Source organism: Lepidochelys olivacea (assembly GCF_965140295.1).
Source record: "Lepidochelys olivacea isolate rLepOli2 genome assembly, chromosome: 7".
NCBI classification, from domain to species: domain Eukaryota; kingdom Metazoa; phylum Chordata; order Testudines; family Cheloniidae; genus Lepidochelys; species Lepidochelys olivacea.
Window position 1 is genome coordinate 84,798,200 of NC_140417.1, and position 26,163 is coordinate 84,824,362.

General features: G+C 44.6%; 1 protein-coding gene across 1 annotated transcript in view; it reads right to left on the reverse strand.

The window, feature by feature from the left end:
• The window catches only part of ADAMTS14 (ADAM metallopeptidase with thrombospondin type 1 motif 14), a 104,467-nt gene that overhangs the window by 6,658 nt on the left and 71,646 nt on the right, over nucleotides 1-26,163 (reverse strand). The window contains exons 8-21 of the mRNA XM_084633268.1: nucleotides 24,868-25,011; nucleotides 23,284-23,416; nucleotides 22,477-22,590; nucleotides 18,481-18,629; nucleotides 17,207-17,382; nucleotides 15,669-15,802; nucleotides 14,690-14,813; nucleotides 12,400-12,483; nucleotides 9,677-9,840; nucleotides 8,460-8,625; nucleotides 5,601-5,733; nucleotides 4,697-4,904; nucleotides 3,539-3,668; nucleotides 2,527-2,637 (exon numbers count right to left, since the gene is read on the reverse strand). Of these exons, the coding sequence (XP_084489394.1) occupies nucleotides 2,527-2,637; nucleotides 3,539-3,668; nucleotides 4,697-4,904; nucleotides 5,601-5,733; nucleotides 8,460-8,625; nucleotides 9,677-9,840; nucleotides 12,400-12,483; nucleotides 14,690-14,813; nucleotides 15,669-15,802; nucleotides 17,207-17,382; nucleotides 18,481-18,629; nucleotides 22,477-22,590; nucleotides 23,284-23,416; nucleotides 24,868-25,011 (1,970 nt within the window). The remainder of the gene's footprint in view (nucleotides 1-2,526; nucleotides 2,638-3,538; nucleotides 3,669-4,696; nucleotides 4,905-5,600; nucleotides 5,734-8,459; nucleotides 8,626-9,676; nucleotides 9,841-12,399; nucleotides 12,484-14,689; nucleotides 14,814-15,668; nucleotides 15,803-17,206; nucleotides 17,383-18,480; nucleotides 18,630-22,476; nucleotides 22,591-23,283; nucleotides 23,417-24,867; nucleotides 25,012-26,163) is intronic.

A 26,163-nucleotide genomic window follows, 5' to 3' on the forward strand; every position in this document is an offset into this window, starting at 1 on the left:
AGGCAGGCATTTCAGCTACAATTGTCACTACAAACCAAGATAATCGAATGACTCCATTGTTTTAACTTTTCTAGATGACGTTAGCGTTGAGTGGTGGGTGCTGGAGTCACATTGCTGCTGGAGACATCCACCCACCGACAGGACAGAAGTAAAATCAACAGCAGTGGAAGCTCCCCCACGCCAACAGGCCTCAATGCTTCTGAGGAACAATCATCTTAAGGGATGAGACGCTAATTAAAGACTCCAGGCTCATTTAGGGCCTGATGCAAAGCCCAGTGAAATCAATGGAAGGCATTCCAAGGGCTTTGGATCAGGCCCTTAATCCTTCTCATGTCTACTTCTTTGGAGTACTGATATAGCAAAGTACTTAAGAACATGCATAATTTTTAGCATAAATCCCATTGAATTGAATGGAATTACTCTGTATGCATGTGTTAACATGCCTTGCTGAACTGGGGCCTGGGACAGGGACTTTGTCTTCTTCACATCTAGACAAGAATCGAGCATACTTTTGGCAGTAACAGATAAAAATGACAAGAAAGTCATTTGTTAGAATCATCTTCTGATGTTGACATTTGCCCACTAATAGAATGGGACTATCAGCTTAACCCAGAGAGGCCATTAAATGATAACTTCCTGTGACTACCTCCCTATCAGATTTGAAATAACTTAAAAGTTACTAATTCCCTGTCCATGTAGCTATCCAGTTTCCTACCACAACACAAGATGTCTAAGATTAGGAAAAGGCCACCTGACCCAACGTGTCACTGCTCTCTGTATCACCACAAGGACTTTAAAAAATAATGACAATATTTACAAGGGAATTCACGGGCAAAACCGATACTGGCGTTTGGCCACGTTTGTGTGAAAGAGAAATGTAACGCAAGGGATCCTTTTAAATGCAAACTCCAAAAGTTAGCAAATGACATTTCTTATCCATAATGGTAGTATTGGTGAGGCAAGGGACAGAAACCTTATGCTCAAATAAATCTGTTAAGTCTTTAAGGTGCCACCAGACTCCTCGTTTTTGTGGATACAGACTAACACGGCTACCCCTCTGATACTAGGAAAATCCTTACAACTGTATATCAAGGGCCACTAGATGGCACCCTAATTTCAGGGTTAGATACAAAAGTGAACCCTCAGTGACTTGTTTAATTGTCAAGGGAAAGACTCAGAAGAGAGTTTGGGTCATCCTCCAACTGTAAAACCCACAGAAGGGAGCAGGGAGGGTGGCAAGAGAAGAAATGGGGAAGGGAACCTCTAACACTTGAACAGAATGCTGCAAAGGTCAGGTTTCTGAACAAGCAGCTCAGGTGAATGCTGAATGCTGACTTTAGGGAAGGACAAAGAACAGTGTTAGTGGTCTGTAGGGAGCCAGGGTGGCCTCCTTCCAAACCAGAGGGTAAAGAGCCACTCTCTCAGCCTGAGTGGGCGGGGCCAGGCCAAGCTTACTCCACCCCCCCGGAAGGGGAGGGGTGGAACCGGAAGTACAAAAGGTGGGGCCCTTAGCCCAGTGAGGGCAGCACCAGGGAGGGAGACAGACACAGACTGCTGGCTGTTCCCTGCAGACCCTGCTGCCGAGCCAGGGGAGGCCCTGGACCAGGGGAAACCTGACCTTGAGGAAGGACTCGGGCTACCAGGACTGCCAGCCGCAGAGTGCCTCAAAGAACTGGAGGAGCTGGGCAGCGACCTGAGCCAGAGGGAGCCCGACACTGAGGGTTAGCAGGAGCTACCGGGGCTACTGGTGGCTGAATATCCCGACGAGTTGGAGGAACCAGAGGGACCCACTCGAGAGACCGGGTAGGAAGTAGCCCAGGGGCAGAACTGGACAGTGTGGTGAGTCAGTATTTGGTCAGCATGTTGCGGACGGATCCCCGCTGACCCAGTGGTGGGACCCTCTCCTCCCACCACTCTCAGGGCCCTGGGCTGGAACGCAGTGGAGTCAGGTGGGCCTGCGTTCCCCTACCCTGGCCACCCCACCGCAGGTAGCAGAATCCCGATAAAGACCATGGACGCGTGCCGGCGCTCCCCTGCCTGAGGGGTGCGCCACGGACGCGTGCCGGCACACCTCCCTCCGCTAACTCCCCATCGACAGAAAGGTGTGACCAAGGCCTTTCGGTGAGTCAGTAGCTCTCCACCGCCCCCCAGCGGCTGGGCGGACCAACTGAGACCCTGCTACGTGGTCTAACTTCAATCTCACTAAGCATGAAATAGGGAGATGGTGGGGCATTTTCCAGCACACCCATCTTAGCACGGTAGCATTTGACAACTTCAGACTGCAACCAAACTAATCTTGTATTCTCTTCTGGTGTCCATTATGGAGCATTAACCTTTTGATCTCCCTTTGAGAAAGGTCTCCACTAGCCTTCAAAAAATGGTGTCCTCCATTAAGTTATTTCCACTTCAGTCACGGAAGAGAAAGAGGGCGGCTTGTAAACATTTAATAGCAGAATCCCTTCCTATGTAATGCAGGTAAAGAAACTTCTGCTCCAAGAGACAAACTTAGGAAAAGTGGAAACTTACTTGAAGATATCTTATTAACAGGATTTTTGGGCCCATCCTGGGGTACCCACTGTACTTTCGGAGTCACATGATCACTGGTGTCTGTGTTTGCTGCAATACTTGGTAGCTTTCCTGTAGGTAGATCACGGCCAAAAAGTTTAGTCATAAACATTAGCCCAACAAAGGCATTTCCAAAAAAATTTGAGACTAGGTGTGGTGGGGAGGGTTACTTGCACTAGCCCTTGTCTTCTAGAGACCCACCTCAAGATTTTTTAAAGTAACATCGGCTTTGGGGTGCCTCAATTTTTGGGTGTGCAACCTGAGCCACCTTAAAAAGGGACCTGATTTTCTGAGAGCCCGTGCTCAGCTTTCTGAAAATTAGGCCTCGTAAGGAAACTTAGATTGGGCACCCAAAACTGAGGCATCCAAAACCACTGTTAAAAATCTTGGCCAAGGATTAAAATAAATTTGATGGTCTCACCTTAACCATCAATTATTCATACATCACAACATCCTCAGAAAATTTTACACGGTCTTTGGTCCTAAAGAAAGGACGAAGACTGGAAAGACCAGGAGTGCTATACATTTTGGTAATGTCAGTCTGGTCTGTTAACATTTTTCCCTGCTGGTCCTCAAGGTCACTTCAGCTGTGTTGCCAGTGTTTCATCAGCATTCCCCTGACGCTGATGGAACAAGAGGGCTTACTGACTAGTACAGTTAGCAGCACAGCACAGGTACTCTACCAAGACAGTAACAGTGGCTGTTTTAAATTGAAGCGAATGGGAATATGTGAATACCGGTATCTAGGGAAGTGGATTTTCAGGAACAACCTGAATCCTTAACTTATATCTTGTAACACCTTCTTCTGCTCCTCGGCATGTAAGCTATATCACCCTCCATAGCCTTACACATCAGTAGAATAGATCTACATGCAAAGGAGTCCAACCTGTACCACATCACTGACCGTTTCTCAGTTTGATTCCATGACTGACTCTAGGAGAGTCTGCTCCAGTGACATTTCAGCTCCTCTCACCTGGGCATGCTGCCATTTTGCAGACATGGACAGTCTCTGGTTTCTCATCTTCACATTGCCCAATGCTATTGTCACTGGCCTTGCACACCACCTGGCGCTGCTGGATGCCTTCTCCACAGCTGACTGAGCACTGTGTCAAATCACCAAGGAGGGGAAAAAATACACCTATCAGTGCCGGGGGAAAAAAGCAGGGATGGAGACATCGAAATGCACCTCATGCTACCAGGAGCTTCAAAAAGAACTCTGTGTGTGTGTGCGCACATGTGCAAGACTATATATAAACACACACAAATTAGTATTCAGACCAATGGATAGAGATCTTCCCGGCTCTGGTGAAATTTGTCCCCTTGGCTGGATACTGCTTAACCTTCCAAGCCAGAATGACTTTCATCTCTATATCATGAAGGTACCTCTGGAGATGAAATGTTTGGCTTCTCAAATGCACTGAAGTGAATCAAATACCAAGTATTTCCCCCTAGCTTTGATAACACTGGTCACCCATTATAAGCGCCCCCCGCCCCCCATCCCTACTCTGCCACCAATGACTTAGCTTTCTTCTGGGCTGGACAGAGGCATTACCATGCCCACATATACACACCCCTGTCTGCCTCTAAAAAGGGACTACATGGAAAGCTACTTTTCTCTTGTCTTCCTACAAACCCAAACAATAATATCACCTGCCGTCTATGTCATTATCTAGTTCACTATAGAATTCATTTGCTATCTAGGTGATTTATATTAACCCATAGCAAGGAATTCAATGGAAACCATTCTGTTGACTTCACTGGGCTTTGGATCAGGCACTTAAGAGTGAAACATATCTCCAGATAATGTTACACTGTGTGTGCTGTATAAAAATATCCTCCTGACTGTGAAAACGCTCTCAGCTCCCACCAGAATAAGGGAGGTTTCAGTGCTAACCCCCAGCTACTTAGCATGGCCACTGGCCACCAATCACCAAAGATTGGTGGGTTTTCCATGGTAGTGAAGCAGGTTCTTTTGCAAGTCAGCAGGCTCTCGAGATGTATGATGATCATGCTTTCTGGAGTTTTTGAATCAGGTAACAACCAATTACACTGGAATTGTAATCTGCAGATCTTTGGAATAAAAGCTTTACTATACAACATTGTATGCATTGCAGAACCTGGGCTCACGCACCTGGGACCAGGCCCCTGTCCTCCATTGGGCTGGACAGGGCAAGCGGCTGCAGGCCCTGCGTGTGTCCGGTCGATCTCCTGTGCAGTATTTGGTGTGTACCGTCCGGTTCGTGCCATTCAGGAGGTGCTGGACACACTGCACCACCCTTATCTGAACTCCTAGCTTGCCACAGGACTTGCTGCAGGCTCCCCATTCCTCTGCCATCCAGCTGAATCATTAAAATACAGCACTGTCAACAGGTTGAAGGGGAGAATATTTGGATTTTTCAGATTCTGATTGGCTTATCTTTCTGGAGCTTTGAGATCACAGATTGAGAGTCCTCAGAAGAGATCTGGAAGCTCATATTCCTAGCTGTAGCACAGTCTTCAGATTAAGGAGCAAATCCTCCTCAGGTGTCAACCAGGATCATTCCACTGAACTCAGTAGAGCTACTTGATTTACAGAAGCTGAGAACCTGTCTCTCTGAGCCTTACAGTTGGGTTTTCTGCTGATCTAATGTGTTGGACTCCAGTAGGCCAAACAATGGCAAGTTTGTCTTGGTCCCTCTATGACAGCCTGCATAACCCATTAGGAACAGTTATGCCTTCCATGACTTAAAGTCATTGTCAGTTCCCTCGCACGTGTCCCTGCCTTATTTGGACAGTACTGGGTCACCAAGATTTTATCCTTTTGTACTTTTCAGGATGGGGGTGGGATCAGGGGGGGATTTAAAAGAAAACAACTTACTCTTTGCAATATTTGGATCCCTCCACCTCTTTGACTTGGGAGGAGGAGGGAGAAAGGCTGCTCATGCTAGCTCTCACATCAACGCCAATAATGAAAATGACCAGAGCCTCCTGCCTTAACCCTGAGAACCTTCATGCAGGCACAGCACAGTGTCATGATCATAGGGGGGAGAACTCACGCTGGCTGGGAGCACTCCTGCGGGTTACATCGCCTCCGGATTGGCTTGGGTTTCTTGCCATTATCACAGAAGTTCCGATGCACCATCCGGTTATCGCTTTTCCTCCGACAGCCATACTTGGTGTACTGGATGCCTGAAGGAACCACAGAAAGAAAAATACACAGGGAGTAAGGGAATCACAGGTATACACACAACTTGGTTTGGAACTCCATCTTGATAACCATTAGTTGGATCCCCCTAATTAGCTCGTCTTGCTTTTCTGCTATGACTTTGCACTCCAACTTTGGAGTTCAGCATGTCATACAAGGGGCCATAATGCAGCCAGATAATACTTCCTCTAGGCTGTACACACACAAACACACAAAGGCACCAAATATATTTGCAGTCAACAAGGAGGTGGTGGTGAGATAATGCTACTCAGTCTGGAATACCCCAGTCATTCCCATATTCCTGCCTGACCCATATGGTTGCTGGCTGCTATGTAGCAATGGGAAATGCCATTTCACCTCTGCAAAACTAGGACCAGATTCCTGACTGCAATCCAATTCTGCTCAGACACAGTGTGAGTGTGCAAGAGAGTAGCTCTAATTTAGGCCACTGCCATAAGGTCCCTCAGGGATCACAAAGCGGACATAGCGGACGAGCCCCTGAGCTCTGGTGAATTTTTGACTATTGAAAAGAGTTTGATGGGCCTTAGTTTGGAGCTTACTTCCCCTGATGGAAAAGAAAAGAATCCACATCACAAGAGAGACCCAAAATGTTAGAATTTGGCATACTGGTCACATTTGCTTGCAAAAAGACCAGGTCTGGGCTAAGGTAGCCTGAAGCATGAGCTTCCATTCACTCTTCAAGAGGGTGGTCCCTCCATCTCAGGATTATGTTCATTGGTGGAGTACATATAAGAGAAGGTCATATTGCAGCCGCTTGTAGCTAAAACAAGGACTTCGGTTCCATCTTTGCCAGTCCCTAAACCTTCCCAAATGCCAATATTTATTTTTTAAAAATCACAGTTACAAGGAAATGCGGACAAGCTGGAGCCATCAGATCTGCATTGACTTTTAAAAACTGATTTATTTCAATGCTCTGGATAGAGTTTACATTTATTTGATCCATAATTATTATGATTTCACCTGCCTTGAAACGGGAGCTATAAGGATTTGGTAACTTGTGTAAGTGTGGCGTCTTATCCATTCATTTGGGTAACAAGCACCCCAGAACCTGCACACAGACACACACACTTCCTGTCTCTCAGTGTAGGGAATGACCCAGGTACTGGAGGGAACAAACCAGCAATGACAGGTGGAAGTGTTACTGGGTCTTACAGGTCTTTCCATTTCTGTAATTTGCTATGATTAGGCCCTTCCCCAAATCTGTAAGAATAACAGTGAGATGATTTTCATTTGTATAGAGCCTGGGTCTGTACTTTTAAGCAAAGCTTCAGAAACCTGACTTAAAGACCTGGTTACATTTTCAGAGATCCTCCTTAAGTGAGATTACAAAAATTGCTAGTGCATCTTGTGATTGTGCAAAACCAACATTCACACATAAAAAATGGCACCTGTGTGCACAATTACCTGTTCTGTGTGCACAAAAGATATCCACTCAAACTTCTGCAGGTGTAATTAAAAAAAAATATTGAAAAATATGACATGCATTTGGAGTGGAGCTGCATCAGAGAATGCTCTGCAATAATTGCAAAGGTCTTTATAACTGTCATGGGGCAGCCCCTTTGGTGCCCTCCAGCGTCATGCTGCAGCACATCCCATGCACGTGCCTGTTTCCCCTTCAGTGGATCATCCCAGAAATAGTGCACAAAGACTTTCCAAGGATACCTAGCCTTTGCAGGGTTAGTTTATTACCAAATAAAGCTCTGTGCACATAAACCATAACAACAGCCCCACAACCATAATCCAGAATTCCCCAGCACAGTCCAAATAGTACAGTCAGTCTCCAAGTCCCAATAGTCTATGAACACACCAAGTATGGTCCCATCATCTCTCACCATACTCAGGCTCTCCAGTACAGCTCCAACATCTCTCACCATGCTCACCTTTCTAGTATGGCTCCAGTGTCTCTCACCGCACCTCCCCCAGTCTTAAGTCCTCTCCTGGCTCTCCAGCTCAGCTCTCCGGCTCAGAGAGCCAGCAGGTATCTCTCTCTACTGCTTTCAGCCTTCAGCCGTTTCCAGCCTTTTCTGGCAAAGATGGAAACTCTCTGGCCCAGGAAGGTCAGCAAGCTAGCCCCTCCATTGGCTTCTTGGCCCTCAGCCCTTTTCAGACTCCCAGCACTGGCTCAGGAAAGTCAGCAAACTAGCCCTCCCTCTTTTCAGCTTTCCCTGGAGACCTCCTCCAGATTCCTGATCTCTGACAGCTATCACCTTCCAATCCCCTGACTGACCCGGTCTGTTGTCAGGCTCTCCCACTTATATGGCCCAGGTCCCATCTCTTAAAATCCAATTGGGAAGCAGCTGACATGTCACAAGTGCATTGGACCACCCCAAAACTTCCTAAAGAGGCCAACCTCCCTGTGACACTCAAATTATCATCTTGTAAATCCCCGGTTCTAAGAAGCCACAGAAATCTTAAGCAAATGGGAGCATCAGATGATGCATCAAACCAGACTCAGAAATAAAGCAGTATATCAGAGTACTGCCAAAGGAAGTTAGATTGGCTCCCCAAGCATGCTGGAATTTAAGGCTTGGAATTGCTAAAGAATAGAGAATTAGGTAATTAAAGTATATGGATATCTAAAAACCAGAGGTACTTTGACTCATACTGTCCTACAGGTCCAAGAAATCTGACCGCAACATACATGTGACCGAGTATTACAACTTAACAGACATATAAAAGAGAAACAGACCTCCTCCGCAAGCCTTTGAGCACTGAGACCAGCTCTTGAGGGCCCACTCATAGGAATCCATCTCTTCAAGAAGGACATTATTGTTTCCAATCACTGGCAGCAGGTCTTCATGGATAATGTACTTATACATCAGGCTGCTCTTGGACTCATCTTCCTCTGGGATAACCTGTGATCAGAGAAACAACAAAGGCAGTGTAGAGGCAGCAAGGAAGAGAGAAAGAGAATGCAATTGTGGGAAAGGGTGAGAGTGGAAGGAGGAGAGGAATTAAAGAGGACGCAAACAATGACAATGTAGCATATAGACACATAACATGAAAAGTAGAAGAAAAGAAAGAAGAAGAAAGTAACAAGGAAGAAATTAAACAAGTACCACAGGTAGAAAAGAGAAAACTTTTAGTTAACAAGAAGAACTCTTGATCCATTCAAAATATTTCAATTAATCTAAAATGAATCATAGAATATCGAGGTTGGAAGGGACCTCAGGAGGTCATCTAGTCCAACCCCCTGCTCAAAGCAGGATCAATCCCCAACTAAATGATCCTAGCTAGGGCTTTGTCAAGCCTGAGTGGAAGGATTCTAAAATACTCACAGAACATACTCTGTATTGGACCACTGCACATGTACAGAAGATGCCCATGACATATCAAAATATATGCTCAAACTCTAGACTTCATACACAGAACTTTCTACCTTATCTACATAAATAGGAACCTGTACTATAACTTTAGACAGACGAAGAGGCATAGAAGCTTTGTTTGTAACACTCAATATCAATAAGTGAACATGTATTCCAAGACATTGGGGGGCAGGGAGGATGAGCTTTTCTTCCAGGGAGGCATGGGGAATCTAGATCCCGTTAATGCTGGGAAAAGCCAGAACAGGGTGTGTATTGGTAGGCTATGGTTGTATGCCTTTATACATTGTCAGATGCAAGGTCAAAAACATTCAGGCTTCTAAGAAGTGCATTCATAGTGTATTTCTGCACATCCTGAAGTATCTTAATCATATTAGATTATGGCTAGTTACTTTCACTTTTTAAAATAACTTTTAAGAGTTTTGTAGGATTTACGCCCTATGTCCTTCCACTATGAAATTCGGCCACTCCATTCTACACTGTATATCAGTCTCTTCTAGCATTTGTAACAGTGATTGCACTGTGTGCTCTGCTTCAGTGAATGACTGAATGATTCTCCAGAGGAGAAGCCAGTGTGACTCACCAGCACACTGATTGCTTCATGCAGGGGGCCGCTGGTTTTCAGGCTCTCCTTGCCATTCTCAATTGTGTATTCCCACTCCAAGCCCATCTCAATGAAGGTTTTGCTTTTGGCTTCCTTGGCTTTGGCATTAAGGATGAAGTTTCCAGTAGCTTGATTCTTAACAGCTGGGGAAAAGAAGTTCACAAAGTAATTTTCCCCTGTCAAAGACTTTTAGGGACACAAAAATGAATTGTGAGCATAATGCATGGGAATTTAACTGATCACAAGAAATCCCTAAAGATGGGAACTGTATGGATAGAACTTCATGGTGAAAATATTCCTCATAACAGATCAGATATTCATAAAAAGAATTCAGGCTCAGCTGGTTGGTCTTTTGAAAATCTGGCCATAAGTATCACAGTGGGAGCAGCTGGGAGCTGAGCAAACGGGAAAATCTGGCTCTTGTTTAGGTGCCAAAATGAGCGCTCAGCACCTGCAACTCTAGTCCTATATATTAGCAATTGTATACTATTGACTGTAAGCAAAGCAAGTCCTATTAGTCTTTCGATTGTGGCCTAAACATCAGAAAGGTTAATGCAATGTTATTCAAAGGATGAGACTGCAGGTCTGGACTGTGCCATGGGTTAATGCACTAGATCTTTACAGAAAAACATCTGGGCTCAAATAGTAGCTTAAATGGCAAGTCAAATGGGTTTGCCCACATCACAAACCGACCATTTAAGATAACACCCCTAGGAATCTACGTACAAGGAGGCCCAAAAAGGAGATAGCAGAGGTGCTGTGGGTCAAGAGTGAGATGCACTGGCAGAGCTGTGTAAGGCCTAGGACTGGAATAGCAAAGTGTACTGCCAGTTGGAACTGAGGGGCACTGGCAGAGGCCTCAGGCCCAGAATTCAAGGCGACACACAGGCAGATGAAAGTGTCCCTTTTCAGCCCTTGTGTCACTTGTCTCCGCGGTGCAGAGAACAAGGCTGTGAGCAGCTGCTCATGGAAGAGCCTGGATACATTCCATTGAATGAACAGGCATGTGCATGTAGGGCTGGTGATCAAGAAAGGGGCCTTGGCAGGGAATAACCCTTTAAATGTGTAAAATCTAGTGACCACGCTCCACACCATGCCTCTCCAGCCTGAATCTCTTATTTCCCCACCCTTTAAGAGAATCACACTCCCTCCATCCCACCTCCCAGTTGTTCCAGGGTCCCCCTGCTTTCCTAACATTAACTCTCTTCATCTTCTCTAAACAGTCAGTCTGGTTTGACCGTGCTGCTGACATACCAATCCCCCTGACATTCCAACTCATCCTTTGAATTAATGGTCTTCTGAGCAGAAAGAAAACACACATACACATACACACCCTTCCTATGTCTGAAAGAGATTTGGCTTCAAGACCCAGCCCTCTGAGAATATACCTCACACAGAGGCATATTGTGTGATTTCTCACTACAGGATCACACAGGCAGAGCTCGACTTGCCAGCTTCACTGGAAGGTTCACTAAGAAGGATTTTGGAGACAGCAGAAAAGGAAAGCTGCAAATTGAAATGCAAGAGGCTGGGGAACAGCTACTCCAGCTTAACTCCTTGGTCATTTTCAAGTAACCTTCTCTCTCAATCGTACGCACACACACAAATACTCACTCACTCTAATGTGCTTTTAAACAGAGCGGAATAAGAGAAACAGAAGGGTCACTCTATAGAAGACCTTAAAGGCCAGGATGTTGCCCCGCTGTGCCTCCCTGGCTTAACCAGATACATGAGCTTCCCCTAGTGTGGAGAAATCCTCAAGTGGCCTCGGGCCAGCACAGCAGCTCCTACACTATCCCCTATGCTCCTGGTATAGGAAGATGTGGCTGGGGAGCTGCTCTATCTAGCCAATCCCCAGTTGCTGTAAGGTCCCTTGGGAGCCATTAGCAGCCAGTGCAGCTTAGAACAGCCATAAGGATGTTCTTAGATGCACCGCAGGACAGGCTTGGCACCCAGCAGCCATAGGACTGGGTGGGGTAGGATGGGTATTAAGGTTGTCCCTTAACATCCTTCCCCTCTGAAACTGTACCAGGCCCTGTACCTTCCCCCCTGAAACTGTACCATCCACAGAAGGCCCCGTCCCAAAGATTTGGCCCCAGGACTCTACACTTTCTTTTTTTTCAGCTGACTGTTAGTGCTCATGGAAGTGAAGGAATGGAACCAGTGGCTAGCGCCAGCCATGACCAAAGGCAAATGTTGTACTAATTCTTTGGCCCTCTGCTGCCAGCCCTGCCAACATACCTCAATTCTGACATGGACCACGCCTTGCTATTCCACTCCTGAGGACACACACCCAATTCTGCCCAAACAGTTCAATTCTTCACCACCCTCTGTTATTCCATTCCAAGGCTCCTCCTAAGCAGCAACTGATAGTCAGACAGAACTGGGCTAAATTGTCTGGTAGTTCTGTGATAAGAACAAATGTTAGTCTTCTCTGACGTTTGTGCAAGAAAGTGGGCTGAGAGCTACTCATTTTACTGTGATCAGCCTTTTGCACTCAGTTTCCCATTTTATCCATGCACCTAAATATTTTGTGTGTGCAACTGCCCCTTTGCACTTCCATACACATTTTGAAAGTGTGACTACCACATCTATTTTAGAGAACCCAAGTCTTAAGGTTTCTTTGATTAAACAACACTAGGCCAAACTGGCTAACACCCACCTCTGAGTCTGTCTGTGCTCTCTGGTTGTTCAGTACTCACCAATGCTATGGGAGGCCGGCTCCATCTCTTCTATCTGAATGTATCTGGCCCCAGCCGGAATCTCAAACATTTTCAAAACACCCACTGAAAATCAAACAAAAGTAAAGCATTCTCAAAACTGATAGCAAAGCAGGCAAGTTTAAATTCTGTGGAACACTCCCACTAGGTTTTGAAACCACAGGATTCTTCAGTGAGAGAAAGGAAATGGAGAAGAGCATTTTGGTTGGTGCATTTACCTTAGGTTTTTGCTAATGGTAAAAGACTGGTTTTATATAACTGTGTTCACAAGATCAGCCCCAATCCAATTATGCAGATAATAAATACAGTAAAGCACTAGGAGGCAGTTTACTGAGCTAACAGGAAATGTGTGTTTTTATTAACTATGGGTCAAATTCAAAAGATCCAGTGATTCAATTCAGATAATCATCCAAAAATATGGATTCTTATCTAGAATGTATATGAACATGAGTCGTTTGCCCTCCCATTCTGCAGTTCTCTCATAACTCTGTTTTCTCTCCTGAAACCTCCCCAAGATTTGCCTAACAGTCTCCTAGCTCCCCTTCTTCTCCCTAAATCTTACTTCAATGAGAGCCTTGCAGCTTCCTATCTTTCTCTTTCTGATGACCCCACCCCTGCAAAAGTATTGCATTATCCTTCTCATCTCCTGGTCAGGTTCCCAGCATTCTGTGGCTACCCCCTGCACTCTTCCTTGCTCCTATCACATCTCTCCCTTCTTGCAACACCATGTTTCTATAGAAAGGCTCTTGCCTTTCCACTACTTTGTCCTACTCCTAACCCCTGTGAGATATCAGCTAAATAGACAGACATTTTCACATGGATTGCTAAAGATACTGTAGTATCTTGACTACTCTTATGCAAAGTGGTGCCCCCAGCAAAGCTCTCTATCCTTTCTCACTTCCTTCATAGTGTCTTGAAGGGTCAGACTCCAAGTGGCATCAGTGTGATCCCACCCATCTGTTAGCAAAACACCTACATGAGGATGTATGTCTTGAAACATGCACTGAAGTTGGTAAGGTTGGGGGCTCAGGCTGATCTACAACAGAAGCAAGCTCCATAACCTTCACAAGGTACGCCCTGGACTCTGTCAGCTAAATGAAGCTGCCACACATGGGCACAGACAGGGAAGCAGTAGCTGAGATAGCCTGGCCCCAGCGCACCAAGGGCTTTGTAGATGAGGACCACAACCTTGAACTCAATAGGCAACCAGGACCTGATCCAAGCCCCACTGACGTCAATGAGACGTCTTCCACTGATTTCAATTGGCTTTTGATCAGGCCCCTGGCACAAGGGGGAAAGCAGTGGTATGATACAGTTGTGCCAGTTTGTGTGGTTTAGCAGATAATCCACCGTGTGCTGTAAGAACTGTAACTTCTGGGTAGTCTTCTCCTTCAGTGCATTGCATCGGTCTAGCCTGGTGATGCAATAGCTTGAATCATATAAATTGACAGATAATAGATAGGCAGAAAGAAATAGATACCATAAATAAGCTGTTGTAATTAACTGAATAAATGATTCGGTCCTTGCTCAATCAACAGAAGACCAAGCACAGTTCGGAGCTATCACTTTGGCAGTTATAGAGGGCACATCCTCAGGAAATGTCAACCGGCAGAGCACCAATGAAGTCAGCAAAGATACGCTACCTGACGACCATCGTATCTGAGCACAGAACCAGCACCTGGACATCAAATTTCTGGGCTTTCATTTTGTTTGCCAAAGGTCTGCAGAGTAAGGCAAAGGTCTAGTCTTCTTTCTCGGTATTTATTTTTCATTTCAAAATGCAAAACCTGGATGTAAAAGCCCATTGACTAATGTGCAGTTGTCCAGAGGCAACATAAGCAAGCACTCCGAGCCTGTAGATACACTTCTGGCTAGAAAGACATGGCCTTCATTTCAGCAGCAGTATCGCTCTGTAATGGTCTTTCTGTTCTGTTTGTGCTGTGCTTCTCACAATGGGGTCCTCGTCGATGACTAGGGCTCCTACGCATTACAATAATACAAATAAATACTACTACTACTACTGATGATAAACTACGAGATGTAGTTGTACTTCTGTCTGTAGGGCCAACTTCTCATTTCAGCGACACCCGTGTAAATCTGTAGTAATTCCAGTGGACTTCAACAGAGATACTCTAGAATAGGTTTACACAGGCAGAACTAAGAGGAGGTTTTAGCCCACAGATGGATTATATTTGTTACGTGCAAAGGTATATTAAAGCAATCACTTCCAAAATATGAACACTCTTCCCCTACTCCTGGGCCAGACTCTCACCTGGCTGCTTCGGGGATTTGATGAAGGTCCCTTTCACCGTCCGGCAGTGCGAATTGTCACCCCCACAAACACCACACTTGTCATCCTGCTTCAAAGAACCAATTTCCTTGTCACATCCAACATGCTGTCACCAAAGAGGGAGAGAAAGAGATTTTAAAAAGGTCACATATGTAGAGCCTCAAAATGCAAGGCGGGCATCACACCTCATAGCTCATCCTGGGCTTTAGCCACCCTCCAATCTTACAGCAGTATGACAGCAGTGCAGATGTGTATGGCAGGGGAAGATGGTAATTACTTTCCAGCGCAAACCCTCACAAAAAACTCTGCCAGCTGGTGAATCATTCTCACTAGCAGTTGCTCCCCATGACAAACGGGAAGATGGATCTGATATCATGTGCCCTACTTCTTTTATGGTGCTAGGGAGCTTTAGGCTGATGTAAGCCTTCAGGGTGGTCCTGCTTCAATCCTCTGCTACACTTGACCACCACCTGGTAGCTCCAAGTCCCCCTACTTCCCTCAGAAAGAGTCTATAGGGGTGAACTGTGCAGACTCGGGTGCCAACTTTGGATGGAAGTCTTAGCCCATCCACCACTATAATCAGCCACTCCTCTACAGGCACATTTGATTCTCTGTTTACAAAAACAGTGTGAAGTAAATAAACAGAACCTAGAGGAAAGTATTTAACGGGCTTCCCCACATTGCTAGTTGAATGCATATGAATTGCCTCCTACACACACACAGCTTCTTTACCATTGTGAGTGCCAGGGAAGCCTGGGTAAATAACAGTGCACCTAAAGCTTTACTTACTCTTCACACAGTGCTCCAGTTTAGAAAGGAATTTTAGATTCCTATGAAAAATGTAAAATGTTTAAGATTCCACTGACTCCAGAAATGTTCATGCTTGTTCCCTCTCTCTTCCTCTCATTTGAATAGAGGACAGGCAAAAACTGCCAGACCCAATGATTAGTTACATACGTACCACACACTCCCCCCGAACACAGGCACTGTAGTGGTCTCTGTAGCTGCATCTGGTACCATCATGAACCACCTGGTTCATGAACACCACATCTCCTGTTTCCTCTGACTGACAAATCAGTTCACACTTCTGAGCATCTGCAGCAAAATACATATTGAAAAACCCATGTTCATGGAAACAAAATGGAGTCAATACAAAATACAAAACTATCTTAATAAGAGGAACTCGCTATCTTGAATTAGAATGTTCTCAAGAGCCATTCCCTTCTTGTCTCTAAGTCCCTCCTACATTTGCCATTCGGTACTCTATATTCTCTTACAACAAACTTAGGGAGGTGGATGTTCACCGCAACATATTAAGATTTCACTCTGGCAGAGCAAATGAAATGATCTAAGAAGTACATGATTGGGCAAACAATTTTCAGACTTTGTTGAAATCTGAAATGATTGTTTATGTAGTGAAACACCAAATTCTGCCTGCAGATATGCACGTCAAGTCCCTTTGACATCCTCACAACTGCAAACACGTTGAGTCAGCTGGTACTACAAAATCACTTGATTCCTTTAATTCAATGAGAGTTGTGCATATCTGAGGACAGAATTTGTCCCACAACAGCTACAAATACAATATATCGTCCAGCACTGTAAAGCAACACAGCATTATGAAAAGACTGTAAAACAGTGACAAAAATCCAACCTAAAAAGGTGCAGACAATAAATTTATGTTTAAAACAAGCAGCAGATTCTCTCCTGTATCACAGATCCTATTGGTGAAAGACAGTGGGGGAGATATCAGAGCACTGATTATGGCTCCCCGATTCTGTTGGCTTTTCTTCACTGTCCCCAGCCCTGATGTAGGTCAGACCAACTACCTATGGACCGCACTAACGAATATCCGTGGCACAGGAAAATCAGTTTTGCTCCTCTCGCTTGCCTGGATCTAGGTGCAGGGGTTTTATTTCCCCTGCAATTACTGACAATATCACAGATAATGCAAAGAGCATTTTCCTGCTGTATTTCAGGTACTTGTGATGTCCTTAGTGCTCACAACGGAAACCCTCAGCTTCTGTAGGTAAGGGAAAGTGAGTTTTGGGAACCTAAAGGGCTGGTGATGGAATATGGAGCTTTTCACCCCTGGTCTTTAAAGAGCACTGAGATAATACAAGCATGAAAGATATCACATAAAACCCAATTCAATTTTTTCTCTTTCAATGACAGCTCAGTGGGGGGGGGTCTTTGATAGTGTCCTACCAGTGTGAAAGGCATAATCACATACACCTGTAGGAGCCACTACAGTAGGCAAACAGTGGCAGCAGTGTCATTCCAATAGCAAGGAAAAAAATATATACAGGTCATAAGTTGTGGTAACTCAGGACCAATCCCAGAACTGTCCAAAGAAAGAGCTATCCCCATTGCCATACTGTAGCCTATCCAACCTCTTCTGAATGGTCCCCAGGGAATGTATGCAGCCCACAAAGCAAACAGAAGTCCGGTCGATGGCTACACTAGCACTGCCTGGACGAATGGGCTGTCTCCACTCACCATCATGGTGCTCATAAGGAAGCCACGTGTGTTTGGAGTTCTGGTGGGTATAATAAGAGTTACGCTTAGAACACTGCTGGGCACGGAAATCTTCATAGGGTCCACGACACTCTTCAGTATTGCAGACCTGGTACTCATAAATGGCACCTGGGCAATGGCGCCCACCATAGGCTGGACTAGAAAATAAATAGGGGGATAAAGAATTTTGAAACTATTTCAGAAAGGGGTACTGAGACCTGACGCAGCACAGCTCTACTTGGGATTGTGCGTGAGGGAGGCTTTCATGACTGCCTCTCTGAAGCATGGAGGTTCTAATACAATAGCATAAGGTCTCATGAAAACTTTAACTCTAGAAACACCGTCCACAGGTCTCCGTGAAATCTTTTTTTCTCTTCACTTGACTGACTTTCCCCACAATCCAGTCCAGACGACCATCATGTTAAAGGACAAATGTGTACATAGAAAGACTTATTTATATTAGGTTAGTCATTAAAAGCACCAAAGTAACAGTGAAATCTGGTGAGCCCACAATTCATACCTATCACTACCAACTTCGTGCTACTTTGACAGTCCATGTGAGCACACTTGGCTCACAGGTTAGGATTCTTGTCCCCTGCCAGCATGTAAGAGCAATGAAGTGGTACAAAGTACACGTGTATTTCCATAACTGCGAACTGCTATCACCAGGTCACTGAGCCGAGAAGCTGGGTTTGATCCGTTCGGAGCCCATCTGCCTTAACAGTGCTTCCTTATTGTTACTGCTCCTCTGGGCTAAAGGAAGGTGACCAGCTCAGTTTGATTACGTCAAGCTTCAATCCTATTAGGTGCATGTGGAGAGAAGGAGTTAAACAAATTGTAGCTCAGCGTTTAAATTTAGGGATTACAGCTGGGATTTTCAAAGGAGCCTAAGGGAGTAGGATAAACAAATCCTATGGGAGTTAAGAGCCTAATTCCCTCAGGCTCTTTGACAATCCCATCTTACATATCTGACCATAAGAGATGCCCATGATTTATAGCAACCCAAACGAAGAAAGGATGGACAAGTATATCCCTAAAGTTTGCTAGGCTCTGTGAAGGAGAGTTCCCTTTAATGCTCTGACACTCCATGCTGTGGTACCTAGGCATGGCCCTTCCTCTCTCCAGTTTATTCAATTGTCCAGAACTTCGCCTTCCTTATGACTGACCTACTGGAGGAAGGAGGAGGAGGCCGCCCTGGTTCTCTGCCACTTCCAATGCGGCCAGGTCTAAGAGAATTAGCAGAAAGCCAAACTTACGGTGGGTTGCTGCAGTTCCTGCTGCGGGAGCGCACCCCACCCCCACATGTCCTGGAGCAGGAGCCAAATCTGGACCAGGAACTCCAGCTGCCATCCTGGCTGTAAGGCTGCTCTGAAGTCTTCCAGATGCAGTGACCCTTGAAACACCACTGGAGCAGGAGAAGAAACGGGTTACTGGAACACCTGCCTCTTCATAACTGTCTAGTGGTAGTGAGGAGAGAGATTCTATAGCCACAGGGGCACCCGGCTTAACAACATGGTTTGGAATCTGGGTCTCCCTCTCCTATCGGTCAGATGGACATGACAGACAGTGGCGACTATGAAGTCATGAAACCTTAACGTAATAAAGAAAGATCTCGGGGGCCTGAGTGGAGGAGTGGACTAATGAACTAGCCTATCCCCTCCGGAGAGCCAAATTCAAATCCTGACATAGGTCACCAGTGAAAGTGAGCTGGGTTTGGTGGTTTCATCCTAGTTCCCATTTGTTCACTCACATTAGGTAAAACTTCTGCTCAGAAGGCTAGGAATGGTTGGCAGGGTTCACTGCACAGGTACAGTTCTCTGGGTCCCAGCACCAATATATCAAAGGACATCACAGATCAGAACTGAGGTGCATTGGCAGAGCTTGCACAGCATTTGCCTCTATTATGCTTGGTTCTCACCATGTGCAACAAACTTCTCACTTTCACAAACACAAAATTCAGTAACAAAAGTTATAACAAAATCTCCCATAAACTAGAGATTTGTCTCCATGAAAATTGCCTGGCTCCAGAACCTCAGCTACAGCCAGAGAGCACACAGCTCAGTTCAGAAAGGGGTGTGAAGGCTGCTCTAAGTCAACAGTTGCCAACGGTTCTAAGGGGCACATACAGCACCAGAGGCACTGGAGGAATATAGAGATGTCCTAGCCATGCCTCCTTTCTCTCAGCCACACCCATTATGCTGGCACCCTGTGGCTGGTTCTGCTAGCTACGTGCCCAGATTACAATAGTGAAGTAGCAGCACGACACTCCAGGACCTGAGCCATAGTTTTGGTTGACTTTGGTTTTGGGCTTGATACACTGCATCTAATTATTGCGGACCGCAGGGTGTATCCCATGGATCCCACAGCGTGAATGGCACGTGTCCCTCAGCCTCGCATTTAAACAGACAGTGAAGCAATCCAAATCCAGTGGCTTTGCCACAAGAGCATAGAATTACTCTGCGGCCAGGACTAATAGTCTATACTACTTCAGAGGAACATTGTCAAGCAGTTGAGGCTCAAAATTTGACTTTCCTTAGAACTGTTACAAACTGATGAAGAATATCCCCTAGTTAGTAAATATATAGGGCCAGATCCTCAGCTGGAGTAAAACAGCATAATTCAACTGAAGTCAATATAATGCTTTATACTAGCTGAGGGTCTTGCACCTGGTTTATTTGGGGTTTTTTTGTTTTGTTTTTGTTTTAAATCATCTCTTCATATCTGAGAAACTGAAAAACACAATGGTCACTGTTTATTCTTGACAATATCGTATGTTTGCCCCATTGCTGTAGAGACAGAGGCAGAAAGTGCATGAGGACAAGTTCAAGTTTGTTACCTGTGAATGCACAAACCTTGCTAGAAGCTGTTGAATGCACAAACACACATCATTAGATGATTCATCTGCAAGAGATGCCCTTTAAGATCCTTTTTTATGTAAATTGTTTTTTTGGGTTCGTGGCTTGTCTTTCCCTCAACCCGTTAACTTTCTGTCTGTTCAGACACTCCAGCATGCACTGCATTGATGATGTCAATAACCCCTGTCATTAGCGCTGCAGTCTGCATATGAGGCAGGATAAGTCTGTTTGCATTCAATATTCAGCAGCTTTCTACATTTTCTGGATTTTTACATTTGAGTTCTATAGGATATCAAATAAGAATATTCAGCCAAAGCATTTCCTTGGCCCTTCTGCAGGCAAAACTCTTGTTGAAATCAGTGGGAATTTTGCTACAGTAAAAACTGAGTATAAATTTCAGGATCTGATCCTTTAAGGGGAAAATGTTATTTTGAATAAAAAATGACTGGCTGGAATGATGTAATTGAGATTGGTCCTGCTTTGAGCAGGGGGTTGGACTAGATGACCTCCTGAGGTCTCTTCCAATCCTAATCTTCTATGATTCTATGACTTGCCTTATCTCGAAAGCATTTGGTAACTTCTAAAAAAGTTAGCTTGCTTCTTGACAAATCATGTCCAAAAATATTTGCCAAACTGAAAAGGTCCCAACCATTAGGAAAAGGAATATTAGGAGGCAATAAAATATGGATAATAAAACAAATAAGCATTTTAGCAGGTTTGGCTGTATTCCTAGCTCTGCCACTAAACAGTTGTATGACCTTAGGTGAGTCACTTCATCTCAGTTTCCTCTGCAATCCTTTGTCTTTCCTCTCTATTTAGACTGTTAAGTTCCTCAGGGACTGTCTCTTAGTCTGTGTCTGTATAGCACCTCGCACAATGTGTCCCTGATCAGTAGATGCTACTGTAATAACAACAAATAATTTGATACGCTGCATAGGCTTTCACATCTAGTCAGCCAATTCAAATCCAACCCAGGCAGAGATATGGAGCTGTCTCTACAAGGTCCTTTTTTGAAATGGGTTGGTCTTCTCAGTCCAGATCAAGACAAGAATTCATAGCCCCAAACCACCACCACAACTGGCATTAACTAGCCCCTTTTTGGCAGCCACAGGAGAGAGGAAGGGAAATGAACAGGGCTGCAGACTGAACTATCTTTCACCTCTAGAAGCGACAGCTCGTGATCAGGGTTGAGAAACACTGGCAGGATGATGCCACTGCTGCCCATGCTATGCCTGCTGTGTGGATAAACCACAGATTTCAGTCTCCAGATGTTTCAATCTCGGCACCTTTCACCACCATTATATGTAATGTGCACACACACACATTTACAACCTAATTTTAGAAGTTCTTGACAGGGCTCATTTAAGGACAAGCTGTTCAATAAGGCAACATCTTGTGTGAGATCACTGTGACTTATTTTAAAGTTATTAGAAATTGTTCATTATTTTAAACATGTCCATCCACTATGACAAGATTTCATTCTCAAATGTTGGCATGATATGGAATAGGAAGTTTCATACCACAACATCTAAGCATTTTATATCCAGATTTCCCCTTCAAATAAGTCTATTTTGGGGGCAGCTTCTTCAAAATGCAAAGTTTTCTGCTGTCATTGCCTCTGGGACTTCATGGCTGAATAAAACGCTCCAGTTGCTTTTCTGACTCATTGGCACTTGCATACTGTGGTAACGAACATTATAGGAAACCCTGAAGTAGACAGATCCTGTGATCAAGTCATAATCCTGAATTTATGACATCACAGTCTGTTACCATGGCATTAACTGTAACATCACAAAGTTAGCAAGCAGTGTGGCTTCACTTTAGAACAGAGTAGCAGGAGCAAATGGTCTGTAAGGAAGAAAATCCCTTGTCTGAACATAGATGTACTGGATAATTAGGGAAAAAAACAACAATAACTGTACTCCTTTAAGTGAGGAAAATGTTGAAAGCCACATAAGTGGAAATGATTATGAGTGAGTTATTATAAAGTAATGCTTAGCATGGACATTTCTCTCAAAGGCGCACTGTTGTCTCTAAAGGAATGGGCCCTTCCAATCTTTCTGAATAAAACATATGGTACAGAGCAGATGTAAAAAGAGATGTGCTTTTCAAGATGCATGAGACTATAGTTCCTCTTTTTCCCAGGCCTGTAATTTAAATATGACTTACAAACACTTTTCTTACGGAGTACAGTGTACATTCAGTGTGTGCACGTGCCTGGATCTGCATGAGTCAGTCTGTGCACGCATAAATAAATATCAGTGCATGTATCAGTGCGTTCGCATGCCTCAGCATGTATGTGCATGTACATTTTTGAATGTACCATTATGATGAGGGTCATGTCTATTTCCCAGTAATAGTGAATCCAGTTTGTATCCTGCCCACTACCGCAGGTACCTTGCCTGATGAACATTCGGTCCCATCCAAGGGGGGCCCTTTCTTCGTTTTGCAGAAGTAAGGGTTATCTGGATGGCTGCACCACAGCTGCTTGCAAGGGTCAAAGGTTCTGAACTGTGAAGCAAACAAGAGCCCTTCTGTTATTGTAATGGGTAGATAGTCTAACCACCTCATCCACTCCCAACCCTGAAATTATGAGCATGTGAGAGAGAGAGCAGGTAGAGTCAAGAACTCTGAACCTTTCCCATTGCAGAGATTCAGACCCCAGGGAGGCAGAAGCAACATCATGAAATTAGTTTTGAAGTGAAGCTGAGAGTGCCTCTTGTTTCAAACAACTGTTTTCAACCCACTTGGACCCCTTCCCTCTTCTACAGTCTGAATGTGGACAATCCTAGCTCCTTCATTTTGAAGTTGCTTTTCTAACCCCCCGTCCAGAAATTTGTTGCAGCTCTTCCATCGGGCCAACAGAAGATGCAATCATCCTCCAGGGTGCTCTCACTTCTGATCCAATCTGGTGAATGGGAGGGAACAGAAAAGACTGGAGCCAGTCCCTCCACCCTAATCCTCTTGGAGGCTAAATAAGCCTAATAAACCACGCCAGACAATGACGTGACATTGACATCGCAGAGACATCGCAAGATGCCAGCAAACCCAGGGCTACTTCACACTTGGCCCACAGAACCGCTACGCAACAACCCCCCCGCCACTGCCTCCTTAGTGCACTCTGTCACTGAGTGGGACTTCCTTTCATTCTACAGCCAGAGAACGGGAAAAAATCCAGACCCTATTAATAGGAGCAATACTCACAGCTGTGCATGTTTTGTAACCCACACCAAAGTCAAAGCGGCACTGTTCATCCATAGAGTAATTGATTCCCGGGAGCTCTGGTAACTTGGGCCATTCATGCTCAAAGGGATCGTCTAGCAGGCAGTCATAGGAACTGCAATGACATCAGGCAAAGACAAAGTTGCATTGAATGTTACAAAATCTACTCTTTCCCCACACCTTTCTTCTTTATTGTTTTGTGATTTTACCTATCTATTCCCCTGACCTCCTGTATTAAGACATCTTTACTTTCTTGACCCTCCCCCACAACCCTTACAATAGCCACCACCACCATGTGCATTTTTCCATCAGCTAGGAGAAGATGATGCATGGCCTCCACCATAGCCACTTCACAGGCTGGGAGCAGCACCCTCTGAGAAAAAATTTGTCTCTGCTACAACAGCTCTGGCGGTGTCCATCATCACTCGCTGACAACTCCTCCCTTGGGGTGAAGAACTGGCAAGTTCACTACCAGGTGCCTAACTGTCACCATCAAGGAAAAACTCTACGTTAGCAATAGGTGCTATAGTCACAACACATGCAAGGTGGTCAGAAGATTCCAGTCCAGGATTTATTGCTACTTCTCCTTCCCAAAATAAAAAGGTTGAAATGAAACCAAATCCTGGCTAGATTCAGCTGGTTATAAAGCTGTTCCTCCTGTAATTCTTTTTAAATTTTGCTTCAAACAAATGCCCAACTTACTGGGGCGTTACACTTTCTGCAAGATGCAAAACACTGGCCAGTCTAAAGGCTAGGCAGGGGCATTGCAGGTAGAAACATGTGAACTGCTCAATTCAAGCTGCAAAATTACTTAACATCAACTTTGATGTGTCCTCAAAATAGCAATGATTCACTTGAATTTTGTGTGAGAGTGTGTGTGTGAGAGAGACTCTGTGTGTGTGTATATAACTTTTTGTGAACCTCAGCTTCAGCGATATCTGCATCTTTTTTCAGGCTACTATTTGCACAGTCCGTTGAGTAAGAACCTGATTTGTTAAGGCAAGTCACGGGAGGAGGTCACATATTTTTCTACTGTGTTTCTGAATGGCTAGACCTATCCCAGGTGATCAGAAGTGTCAGTTCAGCAAAAGTCACTTTCACATAAACATTTTTTAATGAAGATATGAACATGATCTTTGGAGAGACCCAGGGGCTCTCCCTCCAGTACGTTTTTTCATGTGTTGAGTATGGTATGTTCTGAGCCTATTCAGCAATGATCATCAGTCCATAGCACAAAATTAACAGATCAATAAATGCAATAAATGCAATTCATTATATCACTAAAAGAAGGGGAGAATTAACAGGGAAGCTAAAGTAAGCACTATCTTTCAAGGTTGGGGTTCAGAGACTAGAGTTAAGGCCCTAAGAGAAAGTTTATATTGTGTCTGCTGCACAAGATTCTTTTTGGTTTTGCTTTCCTTATTCAAATGTATCTTTGCAATAAGAATGCTTCCACTCTCATTCTTCCATGTCTACACTAGTTCATACAAATGCATGCAATCATTCATTTGTACAATAAAAACATAGACTAGCTAGTCTAAATCATAGTTGTTGAAATTGACCTACTGTATGTATCGGTTCAACTCCTGCTTGCTGCATCGGGACCAATGGTAACGGTGGAATGCAGCTTGCACTAGTGGTGCCATAATGCTCCCCATGCTGGTCTCATCTGCACACCGGTTCCCCTGGCCATCATGTTCCATACCTAACCTGTTAAAAAAGCTGGTGAGTTGTGTTCCAAAGGGACATGCCAGATAGACAGTTATCAGTAGCATTTTGGATAAGGACATTTCCTGTAAAAGCCTCTATTTAACTGGATGAGGAAGGAGGCATATTTACTGCATCTCTTCCACTGGTTGAACCAATAGTTGCGACTTTTCCAGCATTCCATGCGATTCCTGCACCAGTAAGAGTGCTGGTCTGCACAGAGACAGAGCAGGAATAAAATGCAAGGAACTGAACTTACCAGCTATGGCTATTAGAACTAAGAGCCGGCCTCTAGGATATGGCTCAGGCTCAATTCAGGGGCATAAGAAAAGTCTTTGTCCAAGACAGGAACTTACAGAAGAGGCTTCTAAATTTTTCACAGCTAAGATCCTGAGTAGTGATGTACTAGAAATTCAAGGATTGCAGACACTACAGGTCCTAGCAGATAATGCTCCATTTTGATCCTAACAGTCCCTTCTGAGTTAAATAAGGAGCCTTTTTTGATGGAACATGTACTGTCTGCCTGCTGCACACCAATTCTAAACGTGGGCACAGGCACAGACCTTGTTGCAGAACTTTATTGGTCACATTTGGCCTGTGGGCTTCAGTTTGGGCATTTTTTCTTTAGAGGAACTTCAGAATGCTGACTTGAGAAAAACTCAAATGTCTGAAAACCAGAAAATGCAAAGTTAAGATTGCCCATGAAACTTAACACATTGACTGCAGCTGGAGTGTATGTAAACAATTCCCATTGGCTACTGCCATGTCCAGGGGAACAGAGGGTAAGTGGCATGGATATTCTTTTTTTTTTTTTTTTAATTTTATTCTCTAATAGTGCTAGATGGAATCCCGTGAGAGACACTGAATGGATATATAAAAGGAGGTGAAGAGACGGTACATTTCTGGGGTTGATAAAGTAAAGATATGTGTGTTAACAGGGCACACTGGTGCATTGCTGAAAGACGGCAGAGTTAAGGTTGCATAGGCAACCTTAACTCTGCATTTCCTGGTTTTCAGAAGTTTTGAGTTTTGCTCAAGTTAGCATTCTGCAAGATGACATACCACCAAGCAACCTTAACTCTGCATTAATGTAGGTTGGGTTTTTTTTGCCACTGAATACATATACATACTCCCATTAGCATTGCTGAGGAGAAC